We start from the raw sequence: 19764 nt of genomic DNA, 5'->3' as shown, positions 1-19764 counted from the left end.
TAAAGGATCTGATTATGGATATTCCATTGAGGAGTTTTAAGTTAAACTCTATATCTATATTCTGTGATAATCAAGCAACAAAGACGATTGTGAATAACTCACTCTTTAATGGTAAGAGGAGACACATCAGGCTGAAACAGGCCATGCTGAATTATAGAACGAACAAGGGATTATCACTTTGATTGATGTGAGATCGAAGGATAATACGGCAGATGCCCTTACAAAGGGATTGAACAAAGATCGAACATTCAAAACTACAGGGAGATGGGGTTAAAGACCATTTAGTCAGGTCTTAACCTAACCCGATATTATTTTGAATTATTCGAATCTCATCTAGCCTTGGTAAGCATTCGGGACGGTTTACATGTTTCGATAACTTAGTTAGGTTACTAAGTATGGGGGTTTGTGAAACCATTCCAAACTTGATGGGGTAGCAAATTTTCATGTGAAGTCTCCTTACTTTGTTATTCCACAAAGGAATATGGAAAATGTCTGATATGTTTCAATGATAGTGTGCTATTCTTTATGTCATTCCAAATTTGATGACATGTCTTTCATAGTATGGTGTACCATTCCAAATTTGATGATACAACATAAATCTATGACTGATATGACGAATACAGTATTCCAAATGGAAACATGGTATGGTCCTTATGATAGAGACTATATAGGATCGAGTTCTTGTAAAGAAACTTGATGATGATGCTTATTGTTTTTGATTTACCTTCAGCCATATATGAAATGTACTAAGTTCTTATTGTTGAACTAGATACTATTGTGCAAATGATTGAATTCATAATATCTTATGAAATTCATATTTGACAAATTACAGAGAATGGCGAAGATGGAGGAGAACGGTTGAATCGGATCTCGATGAGGATGACTTACTTGATGAGTAAAGTCACATGGATTGCAAGGACTTTTTCTTTTGATTATTTCTTTTGGTTTAGCCACTTGCATGTGGAACTTGGATTTATTGTTGGGTTTAGTTTTGATCTAAAACCCTAGTTTTATTTCTTGAAGTTTACTTATTTCTTATTTGATTTATTGGATTATTGATATTCAATTTATATTGATTCAATTCGATTGAACAATGGTTCCTATACATGTGTAATGGATATATGTAGAACATAGGAGGAGATTGTAAGGGTATTTATGTAATATCCCTTTATATGTTCTAATATAATCCTACTTGTATTAATGCCCAGTGTGAGGGGTAATCTAGTAATTAGCCCATCCGACCTAAACCCTAGTTTTCCTATATATACTAACTGGAGGCAAGCATGGGTATTCCAAACTAGATACTCGGGGTGTAATGCTTTAAGCAACCTTGTGCTTAAAACCCTAACCCTAACATCTACTAAATTGAGAAGGACGAAAAACACCATCAGAACCCTGAAAAAAGAAGATGAGAACGTGATTATGGACCAACCCCAGATCAGACTTTATGTGGAGGAATATTTTAAGAATTTTCACAGAGCTGTGGAGACTACTGAACATGGAGAGCTTCTCAACTGTACTCCACGAGTTCTGAAGGAGATTGATGTATTTAGATTGGATTTGGTTCCAGGTAACTCAGAGATTAGAGCAATGGTTTGGGACTTAGATCCCGACAGCGCTCAGGGCCAGACGGCTTCCTAGGGGCTTTCTTTAGAGCGCGTTGGGAGGTGGTGGGGACGGATGTTTGTAATGCAGTGAGACATTCTTTTCCTCTGGTCGCATTCCTCAGGGTATTAATAACTATTTTCTGGCATTGATTCCCAAAATAGATGGTGCTACTTCGTTGGATAAGTTTAGACCCCTATGCATGGGGAATTTTATCTATAAAGTGTTATCCAAGGTGATGGCAAGGCGGCTTGAACCAATCCTCCCTAAATTAATTTCGCAGGAGCAGGGTGCTTTCCAAAAGGGTAAGGTCATCTAAGACAACATTTCCTTGGCCTCAGAGCTTGCAAACTTGATGTCTTTTGCCACGAGAGGTGGAGGTATGGGTTTGAAAATTGATATCCAAAAGGCTTATGACACTATGTCGTGGGATTTCATTTTTAAAGTTTTACGCAAGTTTGGGTTCTCCGAGAGATGGATAAGTTGGCTTCACATCTTGCTTGCCTCTACCAGAATTTCTGTGCTTGTTAATGGTGGGCTGGAGGGGTTCTTTAGCGTTGAACGGGGGCTGCGTCAAGGTGATCCCATTTCACCTATGATTTTCATCATTGCAGAAGAAGTTCTTTGCAGAGGGTTGACATCTTTGATCTTGGAGAGGAAAGTGTCCCCTCTCAGGGGTCCGCGAGGCATTCAAACTCCTAGTCACTACTTATTCGTAGATGATATATTTATTTTTTCTGACGCTTCTCGCAGGTATGTCAGGAATCTCAAATTGTTTTTATGTCATTATCAAGAATTTTTGGGCCAAAGGATTAATTTAAACAAGAGTAAGCTCTTTCTGGGGTGGATTCCCCCCAATAGATGGCAGGCAATTGTGGAGGAGTTGCAGATTCCGGTCTGCAACTTTCCTACTAGATACCTGGGGGTTGAGATTGCTAAGGGTCGTGTTAAAAAGAACATGTTGATGCTGGTTATGGATAGAATAAGACAGAAGCTTACAGGGTGGAAGGGTAAGCTCTTGTCTATGGCAGGTCGAGTGGAGTTGGTGAAGACTGTGATGTCCAGCATGCCGATCCACAGTTTCTCAGTGTACTAGTGGCCTTCTTCCTTGTTAGCTACTCTTGAACGGTGGATGCATAATTTTATTTGGTCAAGAGATCTAGAGTCCTCTAAAGCTATCACCATTGGCTGGGATAAACTGTGTAAGCCTAAGGAGGAAGGTGGTTTGGGGATTAGAAGGCTGAGAGACGTCAACAAGGCCAAGCTCAGCAAACTCACTTGGAAAATTAGAAATGATACTTCTACTTCTTGTTCCTTCTTGAGACATCGTTTTGTCAATAAATGGGGGAATATTCAGCCAGGTTATAGAGCGTCTTCTATTTGGCCGGGAATCAGAAGAATGTGGAGCTTTGTTGCTGCCAATGAACGATGGGTCTTGGGCAATGGCAAGAAAATAAAATTTTGGAGAGATAGATGGATAGGTCTAAACTCTTTACAGGAGAATACTCGGCTTGATGGGGCGATGTTCTTAAAAGATGTGATGAAGGTGGGTCACTTCATTGTTGATGGAGAGTGGCGGCTGCTGCCAGTAACTTCATATACTTTGACCACTGCCTTCCAGGTGATCAATTCGATACAAGTCCCACCATCTGAGGTGGAGGATTCTGTCCATTGGTTCCTCTCGAACTTAGGAAAATTTTATGTGGTTTGGGCCTGGGAAGGCATTAGGAGGAAAGCTGAAAAAGTCACTTGGGCCAATCTGGTGTGGAATAAAAGCCTCCAACCCCGACATTCCATGATAGCGTGGCGGCTGGTTCATGGCAAACTCCCCACGGATGAAGTACTTCAAAAACGGGGTATAAGCCTTGCTGCTAGATGCCCCCTATGCTTAAAGGAAGGCGAATCGATTCAGCATTTATATTTAAATTGTGAGTTCAGCTCTGCTATTTGGATCTCTTTCTCTTCCTGGTTTGGTATTGTCTGGAATCAGCCCTCAAAAATTTTGGATCTTTTTGGGTGGTGGAAAAGAAAATCGAGAAGCTTAAACATTAAGGATCTGTGGGCTGTTGGTTTGATTGTAGTGTGTGCGATGATTTGGGATGAACGCAACAGAAGAAGGCATGAGGGTGTCAACCTTAACCTGCATCAAATCTTAGAATGCATTAAAGGAGAGATCAGGGATTGCATGTCACACCCCAAACCACCCCCTAAGAGGATTGGGTAGGTGACCCGAATTGCACAACGGCAATCCGCCAAATCCCACGGATCTAGAAACAGTGCTTACGATCATGGAATCACAACCATCTCTTTACCATAGGCAAGATCAGAGTGCAACAGATAAACTACAGTTCAATAATAAAAGGAAGCATAGCGATATAGGGAAACAGTGATAATATATACATATAAAAGTTTTACATTTCCCATCAACCCACACACAGAGAAAATAAAGAAACAAAGCTGATAAGTACAGTACTACATACAAAGACATGTACAGGGCGAGCATACTCAACCCCAAAAAGGAAAAAGGAAAAAAACTACAACAACCAAGTCAGAACGGGGATAACTCCAAATAACCCAAAAGGAGTCCCCAAGTCAAAGAGCTGTCACCAACACACTTCAATGGTCTTCATCAACAACCACCAAAAATGTGCATAGGATCGGTATGACCTCCGTCGGGGTCCACACCAATATCACCGTAATAACCAAAAGTCTCCTCCTCGAAATGACCCATGATGCCACAATGGCATCCACCTATAAAATCATCTAAGAAAAACATTGCATAATAGAGTATGAGCCCCACTGAGCACATGAGCAAATAACATCAATCATGCATGCACATGCAATCACAATTCATAATTCATATGGTCTTACATGATATGCAAGTCCAGATTTTATTATTAACCACCTAACAATACAACTAAGTTGGGTTTATGCTACTACAATCCCCAATACATGTATCCCTGGTGCGGGCTTCTAACCCCTTCCCACGATACACCCATTGAGTTGTCGGAGAGGACCAGTCAGCTCCCGCATTCGTTCACCAAGGTCAGCCCGACCACCTCTCTGTGATTAACCCGTGGGACAATCAATTTCTTTCTTTTTTTTTCTGGTTTATAACCCATGTGCACCATTCCGGTGTTTTATACATTCATGCACCATTCCAGTGTTCTATTCATTTCTTTTTCACTTTTCTCTTTTTCTTATGGTCGTCCCCACAGGCATCCAACACCTTGACTCCTGTTGGCAAGGGTGCATAGTACGGGTGATGAAACTCTAGCCCCATGTCTATATGGCATCGTATGAGTCAGGCGGTGTCAACCGTACCCCATAATACGGGCTACCACAAGCCCCATTTCCAAGTCGACTATGGCATCTAGTCTAACACTCATAATCATCATAGAAGAATTCACAATGTTGATCATCAGACAATCATTATGCAGTAATTTGAGTAACTGAACAGAAGTAAATAACACAACAATTATATTCAATTCTTATTAGCCGGCATCAGATCATGATTACATTTACACATATGATAGAATTATTCACTCACCAGTACTTGGCTCTAGGTACTCAGTCACAAATTCAGTTCTAGCAGTTGTCTGGTTGTTGTCCTTGAGCACAGGATCAAGCCCTAGATGTAAATCAAAAGTTGCCATGTTAAGTTATCAGTCTATCATTAGAAGTCCTAGGATTACCCTAATCTTACTGGGTTGACCCGGGGTTCAATTGGTTTACTCTTGGAATCACTGGGCCATACACTGGGCCTTAGGTCATGTCCCGGTGCATCAACCAATGCCAGTGGTTCAAAGGGCAAAATGATCATTTCCAGGGTTGTACCTGACCCTAGTCTAGGATATGCTTATAATGTTGTCCACAACTTGTCTATGCTGTAGGACCAAGCACAGCAGGGCTTCCTTGACCTACGGGGCCCACTAGGGTTCCAAAGCATTTATTAATCATGGATAGATGTGGGGAAGGGTATTTTAGTCTTTCCCCACATCCCACAGTGTACAGGGGCCATTGGGTGAGATCCCCTCAGCTCTGCCCACCAAAATAGTGATTTTCCACTCACTGGGCATTGGCTCTGGGCGTTGCTGCATCGCCTAGTGCTTGTAGAATCGATGCAGGCTAAGTTTCCAAGGGTGGGCTCTCAAGGCTGAGATCAGACCTGATCCCTTGCATATCAGGGGGTCTAGTAGCCCCTGAGATGGTCTACACCATGGCCCAGATGGATTTTCCATCAGATCCATCATTAGGCTGACAGTAGCTACCCAAGTAACCTAGATGAATAGTGTTCAGGGTTTTGGCTAAGCTTGGGAGTTGGTTTTAGCCACATGCAAGGCTTGAACAGCAAGCCAAATGAGGGTCCAGGGCTGCAAACATCTAGGGTTTGATCTCTGCAACCCTAGCTTGCACCCAGGGTTCCAATCTATAGATCAGAAGAGAATCTGGGCAGTGCAGCTATGCATAGCCAGATTCGGCTCACAAGAACAGCATATCTAAATGTTTAAAATGCATAAATATTCTAGATCTTCCATGCACAAGGTCTGCATGGCAGATCTAGACCAATACTAGGCAAACCCTAGCTAGTCTAGGCTGCCCAAGAAGCAAAAACACAGTATATACAGAGGGGAAATGGGAACAGCAGGTGAGGATAGGTATTTTATACCTGAAGCAGCCTGAAATAGGCTCGGTTGCAGGCTGGGATGGCTGCAGCAGGTCTCCCCCTCCTCTTCTTCCTTCTTCCTTCTCCTTCTTCTTCTCTTTCTCTCCTTTTCCCTCTTTTTCTCTCCTCTCAGTTTCAGTAGCAAATAAGAGCTCTAAATGAGCTCAGGCCTGCCTATTTATAAGCCTAAGACCAACTAAGGTCTATTTAGTCACTAAGTCCCTTTTTAAAAATCAGTTTTTGAATTGATTCCGACTGATTCTGGGCTCACCGGTGGGGTCCACAGTGAACTAAGAGCATGAGGTGGTCCCTCAGACTCCCCTCTATCAGTGGAGGGTTCCCATGTTCATATTTGGTGGTCTCCATCCATAAAATCCATTAAAATATTCAAAATCAGCCACTGGGTGATGTCATTGGGCCTTGCTGCATTGCCTAGTGCCATGGCCCTAAGAATTCCAGCAACTGAAACTCAAAGGGGATTGCACAGGTGTTTGACCCTAAGTCAGGGTATTGTCCCCACATGCCCACTAGGGGATTTTACACACTTTTTCAGAGGTGGGTCCCACCATTATAAGGAGGAGAGAGATTACCTGAGATCCAAGTCATACACTAGACTGTGAGCTGCACAATTGCAGGGGTCTGCTATCTATCTTCTAACAGGTATATAGGGAAACCTGTTCAAGGTATTCTCATTGTTCTCATTGAGTGGAGTGATGCTCCATAGTGATCCTGGTTGCCTGGCCAGGGGTTCCTGCCCTTCAATAAAAAATCCAGCCAATCAGGAGCAGGGTTTGACATTTCTCCCCACCTTACAAAAATTTCATCCTCGAAATTTGCTTACCTTGTAATCCAAAAAGTTGGGGATACTTCTCCATTTCTTCTTCACGTTCCCATAAAGCTTCTTCTACTGGATTGTTTCCCCCATCGAACTTTCACGAAAGCGATGGTGCGGTTACGAAGGTTATGCTCCTTTCTGTCCAATATCTACGGGGGATGTTCTTCATAGGTCATATCCACATCCAACTGTTCAAGTTCAGTTGACAGTACATGTGTCGGGTTGTTAATATACTTCCTCAACATCGACACATGAAAAACATCGTGGACGCCTGATAAAGATGGTGGTAGCACCAGTCGGTATGCTATGGGTCCTACCTTATTAAGAATTTTGTAAGGATCGATGAATCTTGGGCTCACCTTGCCTTTCTTGTTAAAACGTAGCAATCCCTTGGTTGGAGATACTCAAAGGAATACTTTTTCTTCGACCTCAAACTCAATATCTTTCCTTTGATTATCCGCATAACTTTTCTGTCTTGACTGGGCTGTCTTGATCTTTTCTCTTATAATATCCACCTTGTTGCAGGTCGCTTGTATCATCTCAGGTCCGAGATATTTCTGCTCACCAACTTCATCCCAATAAAGCAGAGTTCAGCACTTCCTGCCATAGAGTGCTTCGAACGGTGTCATGCCAATGGTGGAGTGGTAGGTATTATTGTATGCAAATAGCACCAAAGGTATGTGAGCATCCCAACTGTCATTTATTTCCAAAACATAGGCTCGGAGCATGTCCTCCAGAGTCTGAATGGTTCTTTCTAATTGTTCATCCATTTGTGGATGGAAAGCCGTGCTAAGATTTAGTTGAGATCCCAATGCCTTCTGTAAACTTCTCCAAAACCTTGAGGTGAAACGAGGATCTCTGTCAGACACAATACTGACAGGCACACCGTGTAAGCGGACTATGTTTTCATTGTATATCTGGGCAAGCTTCTCCATTGGATAATTTATTTTGATCGGTATGAAGTGTGTCACCTTTGTTAGTCCGTCTACAATCACCCAAATTATATTCATGCCTTTCCTAGTGTTGGTCAAGTTTGTCACAAAATCCATAGTGATTCTTTCCCATTTCCATTCAGGTATGGGAAGTGGCTGTAACAATCCATACCGTCGGTGTCTCTCCAATTTTATTTGTTGACAGGTAAGGCACTTGGACACGTATATTGCTATGGTTGCTTTCATTCCCATCCACCAGTAATACTTCTTCAAATCTTTGTACATCTTTGTGCTTCCGGGGTGGATTGTATAGGGTGAGTTGTGCGCCTCTTTAAGAATTCGGTCTTGGATGTCAAAGTCATCAGGCACGCATAGTCTATCTCAAAACTTCAATGCGCCATCTTGGGCCAAGGAAAAATCTGGGTCCTTATGGACACCTTGTTAAACTTCCCAAATTATTTTAGCCAGCTCGGGATCCAATGGTTGTTTCACAATTATTTCCTCTCGTATCGACGGCTACAGGTCCATTGCTGCTAATTGCATAGTTGCTTGTTTAATCATGAGCTCCAAATCAAATTTCCAAGCTTCTTCTATTAATTGCTCACTTACAACCAAAGATGCAAGGGACGTAGTCTGAGATTTTCTGCTTAATGCATCCGCCACAACATTGGCCTTATTGGGGTGGTACTGGATCTCACAATCATAATCCTTTACCAATTCCAGCCATCGTCTCTGTCTCATGTTCAGTTCCTTTTGGGTGAAGAAATACTTCAGACTTTTGTGATCCTTGAAGATTTTACTTTTTTCATCGTATAGGTAATGTCCCCAAATTTTCAATGCGAAGACTACCGCTGCCAACTCTAAATCATGAGTGGGGTAACTCTTCTCATGTTCCTTCAACTGCCTAGAGGCGTAGGCAACCATCTTTCATCTTTGCATCAAGACGCCACCCAATCCTGTCCTAGATGCATCAGTATATACTACCATTCCTCCTGTTCCGTCTGGAATGGTTAGGACTGGAGCTGACATTAATCGATTCTTCAACTCCTGAAAGCTTTTCTCACACTCTTCATTCCATTCGAATTTGGCTCCCTTCCTTATAAGTTTTATCATTGGTGCCAAAATCCGTGAGAAATTTTCTATAAACCTCCGATAGTAACCGACCAATCCTAAGAAACTTCGGATCTCAGTGGCACTCTTCGGAGTCTCCCATTTGATAACTGCTTTCACCTTGCCTGGGTCTACTTTGATGCTGTCTTTGGTGATGATGTGCCCCAGGAAACCAATTTGGTGAAGCCAAAATTCACATTTACTGAACTTGGCGAAGAGCTGGTGTTCCCACAACTGCTGCAACACGAAAGTAAGGTGTCGCGCGTGCTCTTCCTCACTCTTAGAGTACACCAGGATGTCGTCAATAAATACTATAACAAACTTATCCAGCACATCATAGAACACTCTATTCATCATATCCATGAATGCTACAGGGGCGTTGGTCAACCCGAACGATAAAACTAAGAATTCATAATGTCCATATCGAGTTCGGAACGCCGTTTTATGAATGTCACTGCTTTTGATCTTCAGTTGATGGTATCCTGACCTAAGATCAATCTTGGAGAAAACTCTCGCTCCTTGTAGCTAATCAAATAGGTCATTGATACGCAGCAACGGATATCGATTCTTGATCGTCAGTTTGTTTAGCTTGCGGTAGTTGATACACAGCTGCATACTACCATCCTTCTTCTTAACGAATAGCACGGGTGCTCCCCAGGGCGACACGCTGGGTCGTATAAATCCCTTCTTCAGCAGGTCTTGAAGTTATGCCTACAATTCTTTCAACTTGATAGGTGCCATACGATATGGTGCCTTGGATACTGATGCTGCACCAGGAATCAGATCTTCTGGAAATACATCAGGAAACTCTCTGACGATGTGGAGTTCCTCTAAGGGTTTTATCTTCACCTCCGTGTCTATCATAGTGGCCAAAAAGCCTTGGCATCTTTCTTCTAGTAATTTCCGTGCTTGGAGTGTGGATAATGTTATCCTTCTGGATTTCCTCCTTGGTTCATTTTGATAGGTGAAGTCTGACCCATCTTCCAAGTTGAACCTTATCTTCTTCTCCGCACACAAGACGTTTGCGCCATAGGCCGATAACCAGTCCATGCCTAGGATCATGTCAAAATCATTTATATCCATCTTTATCAGTCGTGCAGTTAGTTTCTTCCCACAAATTTCAATTTGACAAGGGTCGTAGACCTCCTTCAAACTCACAACACTCCCTGTCGGTGTGCTGACTACTAGCTCATGCCTGATGTCCCTTGGTTGATCTTTCATCTTACTCGCAAAGGTTGAGGAGACGAAAGAGTGGGTCACGCCCGAGTCGAATAATACTCGTTCGGGTATGGTTGAGACATTCAGGGTACCTAGGGTTCTTAGGAAATTTAGGTTACACGTAGTAAGCCAATTAGTCTCTATAGTTAAGTAGTGTTCAGCAACTTACCTGTTAATACGTCGGGGTTTGCCTCAGCTTCTTCATTTGTTAAAGCGTACACCTTTCCTTGCATCTGATTGTCCCATGGCTGAAATGACCTAGCGTAGGGCTGGTTCGATGAGCTGTTGCCATACCCACGCAATCTGCAATCTCTGGCCATATGTCCTTCCTTGTTGCACAGATAGCACTTAAAGGGTGGAGCTCCAGGTGTTGAAGCTTTGCTCACTTGACTTGTTGCTGGTTGGACTGGCGAGGCTACTGTCATCTCTTAACTCATAGTAGGTTGAGCAGGTCGAGTGAATGTAGGGTGAAAAGAATTCTGACCCACGTTCGGCCTACGATACAGAGTCGAAGTAGGGCTTGGACTCAAACCTCTATAAACTTTATTCAGCCAGCCAAAAGTTTAAAAATTATTTGACCTTTTGTTCAAACCAGTCGACGTCACAGTCTTTTCTTTCTCCTTTTCCTTAAACCTATCCTCCATCGTCTTTGCTTTCTTGACCATTTGAGTATAATCCCGAATATCCATGATTGATAGTACTGACCCGATCTCAATTTTGAGTCCTTTCTCAAATTTCTTGGCCTTACTAACTTCCCCTTTCAAGTGATCTGAAGCAAAATGGAACAGATCTTCAAGTCACTGTTGATAGTTCAGCACTGATTTAGTTCCTTGCACCAGTGCAATAAATTCTGCTTCTTTCCTGTCCTTAAAACTCTCAGGGAAATAGTTCTTGAAGAAAATCTCCTTGAATTGCACCCACGTGGGATTTAGGTGAGCAGCTTCCAAATTAGGCCTAGTTGCCTTCCACCAAGCTTCGGCTTCATTCTACAACTGATAACTCGCACAAATAATCTTTTGTGCATCCATGCACTCAAGTACTTTAAATGCCTTTTCTAGGGCACTGATCCATCGTTCTGGCTGCATTACCTCAGAGGTTATTTTCAAAAATGTAGGCGGTTGAAGTTTCTTGAATCTCTCCATAACCTTGGCGGTGAAATTTTTTGCTAAATGCTGAGGCATAGGTGGTGGAAACAGTATGGGTTGATTAGGTGGTGGTGGTGGTGCAGCGCGCTCATTCATCATGGTTGCAAATTGAGTTGACATTTGACCAAGCAGTTCTTGTTGCTGTTGCATGGTCCGCATCATCGTGGTCATGAATGCAGTCACATCAAAAATTGTCACACTTGACTGAGGTGCTGCTGCAGTAGCTTGTGCAGCCGCTGGTGCTCCTGATGAAGCAACCGATGCCTTAGAGTTTTGAGCCTTAGTTCCGTTAGGCAGCTCAACCTCCGGTACAACTCTAGGTTGTTTACCTTTACGACCACCATGAGAACTTCTAGTGGTGACCATTGTTGCTTCTCTGAAAAGAGGAATGTGTTCAATTTTCCAATTTCATCATGGATCAATAGTTATTTTCTAGCTAAGTAGGTACAAATCCAGTCCACAGTTCCAATGAGTATCATGGGTCATACCAGTAAGGTGGAATTGTTAGATTCATTATCTTGGTTTATTAGGTGATGTGTCTTATTGAATGCTTTATGTTCTTCCTTCTTATGCATTTTATATGTCAATATGCTATGCATGGCACTAATGAAAAATTTCAGATTTTTAAATAAAGACTTTTAATTAATTACCTGATCTAGCAGGCAAGCATCTCCAGCTTCTTCCCGGTCACAAACTCCATCGTGTGCAAATACCCTATGTCGGCTGTAACCTCTTCGACTAATGCTAAGTAGAAATCCCCTTCTCCTTGCTCGGTAACTTCTGCAAGAGCTAAGTATACTACCAGTAGGTTCTCGGCACTGGCTCAAGTATCACGTATCCTAATCAACCTCCTTCTCAGTTGCCTAATAAGTTGCATGACGTTAGAGTTCCCAGGCTAGCTGAGGTAATAGGTCCTGTCACATAGAATGGTTCTAGGCATGAGGGCATACTTAATTAAAAGAATTAAGTACACAACTATTGATACTTAAATAACTAAAAATCAATGAAACAACTCTTGGGTTGGCTCGAGGTACTTTAGCATCTACGTGTTTGATTTACTACGAACCCTATTAGGTTCTAATCTCAGCTATCCTAGGCCTTGGTTCGGATGAGATCTACGCTCCCTATACTTACTAATCCCTTATTACAACATACCTACATATCTAAGTTCTGTTTGCATAACAGCACTCCAAGCAGTTCGTACATCACAGTATCCAAACATATGGTAATTAGATAGTACACACCAATCATTATACACATTTATGTACATATATTAAATATGTATCATAAGCACAACAACAAAAGCTTTTTCAAGCCCTATGTGCTCTATTCAACCCTCAAATAGAAATTTCACCCCCTTTGGGTTTAAGAAGGTTGTGTCTGTGTAATACCTAATTAATTTATTATTTTATTATTATTATTTTTTTTGACCATCTATGAAAGTTCTTATTTTATGTTCATTAAGGATAATATGGCCATAGCTTGAGTCCTTATATGTAAATAACCCAAAAATAGCAAATCTACACACACTGGGCGATGTCTCTGGGCATTGCCACATTGCCCAGAGAATAGGGCGCAGGGTTTTTAAGTCCGAGAGGGCCCCATTTCTTTTCTATTCTCTTCTAAACTCTTCTAAACTCTTGGGAAAGGTTCTTGCAAGGTGAGGGGACCACTTTTACACCAAATCTTTACAATTCTCTGGGGTTTACGTGCATCTACATGTGTTTAGGTATGCTTTCTTGACACTTACCCTATTTTATCCTTTCCTCTTTGTTTCCTATTGTTTTGGTTAGGGTTTCTATTGTTTTCCTTGCCCTAACTCAGTTGTTCTTGCTATTCCTTGTAGGAAATGTCTTCTAGTCAATGTACTACATGGAAATCGGTAGCCCAAAAGAGGCTACAGTTCGAATCCGAGGAATCATCCTATTCTTCGGTTCCACCTTCATCTCCTAGAGAGGATTCGTCCTCAGAGGAACCAGATTTTGACCATCACCTTTTCTCCAGGTATGAGTACGCTAAGGAGTGGAAAAATTTTGTTTCCGTAAAGATAGTGAATGGCTGGGTGGTATGAGTAGAGGACTTCCACCAATACAACCTCTTTGCCAGATTCAATGCCCTAGGTTGGGCATCGATGCTATCTCCTACCGAGCCTTGTTATCCCAACTTGGTTTGGTACTTTTACTGTAACCTGGGGCCTTCGCCCAGGAGTTTGGGGTGGAGTTTAGGGTGGAGAGGAAGGTGAAGGGAGTGGATATCAGGCTGACCACTACCCTATTGGCAAAGATCCTGGGTTTACCTGACACAGGAGAGAGGATTTACTATCAGCCTCGTATGGATATTTCGGATATGTTTTCTTTGGAGACTAGGAGGGTAGTCTTCCAAGCTTTGACAGGTTTAGGGGACACACCCAAGTCTAAGACTGCCTACAGACCTAGTGCTAGGGTGATTAGTAGGTGTGTAACCTACAATATTTACCCAAAGGGTGGAAACAAGGGTAGTATATCCATGATGAGAGCATACATTACCTACTGCCTTTTGGGAGCTGGTCAAGGGGGTTCAGTCATCAACCTCCCGTATCTGTTACTTCAGGTGATGCTCTATCATGCACGGAACCCAACTAGTGGGAACCTTCCCTATGGGAGATTTCTCACCTTGGTCTTTCGATATTTTGGGATACTATTGGAGGACGAGTACATTGATAAGACCAGATCCAGACCCATAGATAAGACTTCCATTCTGAAGATGAAAGTGCCTGGAGAGGAACCACTAGAGGATGAGGGGCAGATGGGGACACAATAGGGAGAGGAGCATGGTGATGATGTGTGCGATGAGGAGGTGCAGGGGATGGAGCAGGGAGACACTCAGGGCTTACACGCAGAGGAGCAGGGTATAGGTCCAGGCAACTTTGAGGGTTTTGACACAGTTTACGGACTTACCTGCTTACGAGATGACCAGTGCCACTAGCTCACAGGTTCTAGGTCCTTCTGATTGGGCACAGATGATGACACACTTCCAGAGTTTTGGCACTCAGCTCTCTAGCTTGGCGACTAGGGTGGATCAGGGCTTTACTTCTTTGGAGACGAGAGTGGGGTCTGTGGAGCAGCGTCTAGATTTCTGGGATAAGTTCTACAAAGTTGACTCTCGCCAGACTCAGCCTCCGCCTAGTGACGTACCTCCTTATGAGTAGTTCCAGCAGTTCCGGACCTTCTCTTGCTACATGGTCATGATCATCTTAGTTATTATTTTTTTTTTCCTATGCTTATGTATTTTTCTTTCTTTGTTTTTTAGTTTATGTACTTGTTGAATTGCAGCTATGAAATCAAGCTTTTGTAATTATTGCTGAGTTAATAAAAATCTTACATCTTTGCTTATTTGCATCTACCTCCCCTATGGTTTTTAATTCTTGCATATTTTATTGTTTAATGCTTATTAGTCCTAGTCTGCAATCCATAATCGTAAGAAGAGCCTCACGCTCTGATACCAAGCCCCCAAGTCAAAAAGCTATCATGAACACATTTTAATGGTCTTCATCAACAACCACCGAAAATGTGAGTAGGATCGGTATGACCTCCATCGGGGTCCACACCAATGTCATCGTAACAACCAAAAGTCTCCTCCTCGAAATGACCCTCCATGTCACAACGGCATCCACCTACAAAACCATCTACGAAAAACATTGCATAATAGTGTGTGAGCCCCACTGAGCTCGTGAGCAAATAACATCAATCATGCATGCACATGCAATCACAATTCACAATTCATATGGTCCTACATTATATGTAAGTCTAGATTTTATTATTAACCACCTAAAAATACAACTAAGTCGGGCCTGTGCTACTACAATCCCCAATACATGTATCCCTGGTGCGGGCTTTTAACCCCTTCCCGCGATACACCCATTGAGTTGTCGAAGAGGACCAGTCAGCTCCCGTATTCGTTCACCAAGGTCAGCCCGACCAGCCCTCTATGATTAACCAGTGGCATAATCCATTTCTTTCTTTTCTTTTCTGGCTTATAGTCCATGTGCACCATTCCGGTGTTCTATTCATTTCTTTTTCTCTTTTCTCTTTTACTGATGGTCACCCCCACAGGTATCCAACACCTTGACCCCTGTTGGCAAGGGTGTGTAGCACGGGTGATGAAACTCTAGCCCCATGTCTATATGGCATCGTATGAGTCAAGCGGTGTCAACCGTACCCCATAATACGGGCTACCACAGGCCCCATTTCCAAGCCGACTACGGCATCTAGTCTAACACTCACAATCATCATAGAAGAATTCACAGTGTTGATCATCAGACAGTCATTATGCAGTAATTTGAGTAATTGAACAAAAGTAAATAACACAGCAATTATATTCAATTCTTATTAGCCGGCATCAGATCATGATTACATTTACACATATGATGGAATTATTCACTCACCAGTACTTGGCTCTAGGTACTCAGTCACAAATTCAGTTCCAGCAGTTATCTGGTTGTTGTCCTCGAGCACAGGATCAAGTCCTAGGATTACCCTAATCTTACTGGGTTGACCTGGGGTTCAATTGGTTCACTCTTGGAATAATTGGGCCATACACTGGGCCTTAGGTCATGTCCCAATGCATCAACCAATGCCAGTGGTTCAAAGGGAAAAATGGTCATTTCTAGGGTTGTACCTGACCCTAGTCTAGGATATGCTTACAGTGCTGTCCACAGCTTGTCTGTGCTGTAGGACCAAGCACAATAGGGCTTCATATACCTGCGGGCCCACTAGGGTTCCAAAGCATTCATTAATCATGGACCGATGTGGGGAAGGGTATTTTAGTCTTTTCCCACATCCCACAGTGTCCAGGGGCCATTGGGTGAGATCCCTCCAGCTCTGCCCACCAAAACAGTGATTTTCCACTCACTGGGCGTTGGCTCTGGGAGTTACTGCATCGCCCAATGCCTGTAGAATCGATGCAGGCTGAGTTTCCAAGGCTGGGCTCTCAATGCTGAGATCAAACTTGATCCCTTGCATGTCAGGGGGGTCTAGTAGCCCCTGAGATTGTCTACACCATGGACCAGATGGATTTTCCATCATATCCATCATTAGGCTGACAGTGGCTGCCCAAGTAGCCCAGATGAATAGTATTCAGGGTTTTGGCTAAGCTTGGGAGTTGGTTTCAACCACATGCAAGGCTGGAACAGCATGCCAAATGAGGGTCCAGGGCTGCAAACATCTAGGGTTTGATCTCTGCAACCCTAGCTTGCACCCAGGGTTCCAATCCATAGATCATAAGTGAATCTGGGCAGTGTAACTATGCACAGCTAGATTCGGCTCACAAGAACAGCATATGTAAATGTTTAAAATGCATAAATATTCTAGATCTTCCATGCACAAGGTCTACATGGCAGATCTGGACCAATACTGGGCAAACCCTAGCTAGTCTGGGCTGCCCAGGAAGCAAAAACATAGTATATACAGAGGGGAAATGGGAATAGCAGGTGAGGATAGGTATTTTATACCTAAAGCAACCTGAGAATAGGCTCGATTGCAGGCTGGGATGGCTGCAGTAGGTCTCCCCCTCCTCTTCTTCCTTCTTCCCTCTCCTTCTTCTTCTCTTTCTCTCCTTTTCCCTCTCTTTCTCTCCTTTTCCCTCTCTTTCTCTCCTCTCGGTTTCGGCAAGAAATAAGAGCTCTAAATGAGCTCAGGCCTGCCTATTTATAGGCCCAAGACCAACTAAGGTCTGTTTGGTCACTAATTCCCTTTTTAAAAATCAGTTTTTGAATTGATTCTGACTGATTCTGGGCTCACCGGTGGGGTCCACAGTGAACTAAGAGCATGAGGTGGTCCCTCAGACTCCCCTCTATCACTAGAGGGGTCCCATGTTCATATTGGGTGGTCCCCAAGCATAAAATCCATTAAAATATTCAAAATCAGCCACTGGGCGATGTCACTGGGCCTTGCCAGCACGCCTGATGCCATGGCCCAGAGAATTCAAAGAATCGAAACTCAAAGGGGCTCATACAGGGGTTTGACCCTAAGTCGGGGTATTGTCCCCACATGCCCACTAGGGGATTTTACACACTTTTTCAGAGGTAGGTCCCACCATTATAAGGAGGAGAGAGATTACCTAGGATCCAAGTCATACATCAGACTGTGAGCTGCACAATTGCAGGGGTCTGCTATCCATCTTCTAACAGGTATATAGGGAAACCTGTTCAAGGTATTCTCATTGTTCTCATTGAGTGGAGTGATGCTCCACAGTGATCCTGGTTGCCTGGCCAGGGGTTCCTGCCCTTCAATAAAAAATCCAGCCAATCAGGAGTTGGGTTGGACATTGCACCCCTGTGATCAAAGGGATAAAAAATGCTCAAGACCTAAGTTGTGTGAGAACTCTTGGCCTTGCCTCCTCTAATGGAACAGATAGTAGCATTGACGAGGTTTTTTGGTGCAAGCCGTTTACTCATTGGATTAAACTCAGTATTGATGGGAGTTCTATTGGAAACCAGGGAAGAGAAGGAGCAGGGGGGATTTTTAGAAATCACCATGGCAAAGTTCTTTACTCTTTTAGCAGATTTCTGGGGGTAGCGAGCTACTTTGTTGCTGAATTTGAGGCTCTTTTGGACAGGCTATTTCTTGTCAGGGATAGAGGTTACAGGAACTTGTGGATTGAATCTGACTCTGCTTTGGTGGTAATGGCCATTCAAGCTTCCAATATCCCCTGGTTCATGCTTCAAAGATGGCAAGTGATCTTGCCTTTTCTTGAGTCTTGCAATTGGAAAATTTCTCACTGCTATAGAGAAGTAAATCCAATAGCAGATTATTTGGCAAAGCTTGCGGTGAAATCGGGTGCTTCCTCCTCTAACCTTGTCTTCCCTAGATTTATCAAAGATCAGCTGGCTCATGATGCCTTGGGGTTGCCAAGATATAGATTCGGTAGCCATTGGGAATGTTGTGTTGAGTGTTGTCTAGTTTGTGGGTTTTCGGTTGTGCTTTATTTTTTCTCTTGATTAATTCAAGGATCTTTTAGCAAAAAAAAAAAAAAAAACTGGATCCTTGCATATAGGTCCGAGAGTTGAGGTTATAGCTACAGGTACACTGTGGTGCATTGATCCCGTGGTTGAATTTAACGAGGCTTCCCCTTAGTTGGGGACCTACATACCAGTGAGGAGGCAAACACCATCCCCGTGCAGCTATATAGTACATCACAAGATGTACAAACTAAGGTAAGAACCCTCCTAATACGTCTAAGATCCTACCCAAATACATATTACATTTGACCTATGAATCATGTAGGGTGAGTGGTCACGTGAAGGCCAGAGCCTTTGGAATGATCTGACACAAAAACAGTAAGGAAAGACAGATCGACCAGTCCAATCGATCAAAGTTGTTGTATTGTGTAATTTGCATTTTGGGCGTGTGAGGATTAGTGTCACGCATCGGGGATCTCCTGACCATGTCCTAAATACCTAGTAGAGGTATTCCCCCAACAATTTAACTAAGCGGGGCCCACTATCATCCCGTGTACGTGAAAATTGGGAAAATAATGTGTTTTTCCATAAAACCACCCATAGCCAAATAGACCTTAGGACCATTACCTATTTCAAACCCATCTAATTCTAGAAACCATCACTATTCAAATGTTGGAGAATAGACGAGAAAAGAGAAGAGAATGAAGGAGAAGAAGAGGAAGAAGAGGCTTGAGCATCTTCTTAATTCCAATTTTTGAGGTAAGGCCCCTAGTATACTCGAATTTCCCCATCTTCTAAATGCTACCTAACCTCTGGAATTATATATGTTAGTGGATTAAACCATAAAATCCCTGCCTACCATGCTTCCATGTAAGATTACATGCTTTGGGTTCTTAGGAAGTTAGTTCTCTTGCATGCATGCTCAATACTTTCTTTAAGTTCTTCTTTCATTCTTCCCAGAACCAGAATTCACTATGTATCCCAGATTTACAGCCATGAAATGGCTAATTATGACGCCAACATGTGATCTCAGTTCAGCAATTTTGAATTTAGAACCCAACCCTCTTGCATGCAGGCCTAACCAAACCCAATGGCCTAAAACTAATGTTGTTTCAGCCTAATCCTAAGCTTTCGTCACCTACTATTGTGTTTAATTCAATCAAAGGCCAATTCCCAGCCATGCATGGCTACTTTAATGAAACTTGGACCCGACCCATCATGCATGTTTGATTCCATCTCAAAATTTATAGAATTCCTCATTTAGACATAATTGGGATGTTAGTTAAGCTTGTTGATCATCATCCTAGACCAATTGG

The 19764-nt window shown here is 42.8% G+C and overlaps 1 protein-coding gene across 1 annotated transcript; it reads left to right on the top strand.

The window, feature by feature from the left end:
• Window positions 1–1422: 1422 nt before the first annotated feature.
• Window positions 1423–2701, top strand: LOC122650731. The gene is made up of 3 exons (XM_043844121.1): window positions 1423–1570; window positions 1947–2358; window positions 2467–2701. Exons 1-3 carry the CDS (start codon window positions 1423–1425, stop codon window positions 2699–2701), a joined length of 795 nt encoding a protein of 264 aa, XP_043700056.1.
• The last annotated feature ends 17063 nt before the right edge of the window (window positions 2702–19764 follow it).

Source organism: Telopea speciosissima, chromosome 2 (genome assembly GCF_018873765.1).
Source record: "Telopea speciosissima isolate NSW1024214 ecotype Mountain lineage chromosome 2, Tspe_v1, whole genome shotgun sequence".
NCBI classification, from domain to species: domain Eukaryota; kingdom Viridiplantae; phylum Streptophyta; class Magnoliopsida; order Proteales; family Proteaceae; genus Telopea; species Telopea speciosissima.
The sequence above is the reverse complement of the archived record's forward strand: the minus strand, read 5'-3'. Positions and strand labels throughout refer to the sequence as shown.

What these genes read in the sequence shown, in the direction of transcription:
- LOC122650731 (XM_043844121.1), top strand. Translation starts at nt 1,423, where the DNA reads ATGGACCAACCCCAGATCAGACTTTATGTGGAGGAATATTTTAAGAAT. An exon ending in TAGATTGGATTTGGTTCCAG is followed by an intron (nt 1,571 to 1,946) that starts GTAACTCAGAGA and finishes CCTTGGCCTCAG; the next exon opens with AGCTTGCAAACTTGATGTCT. An exon ending in TTTTCTGACGCTTCTCGCAG is followed by an intron (nt 2,359 to 2,466) that starts GTATGTCAGGAA and finishes TCCCCCCAATAG; the next exon opens with ATGGCAGGCAATTGTGGAGG.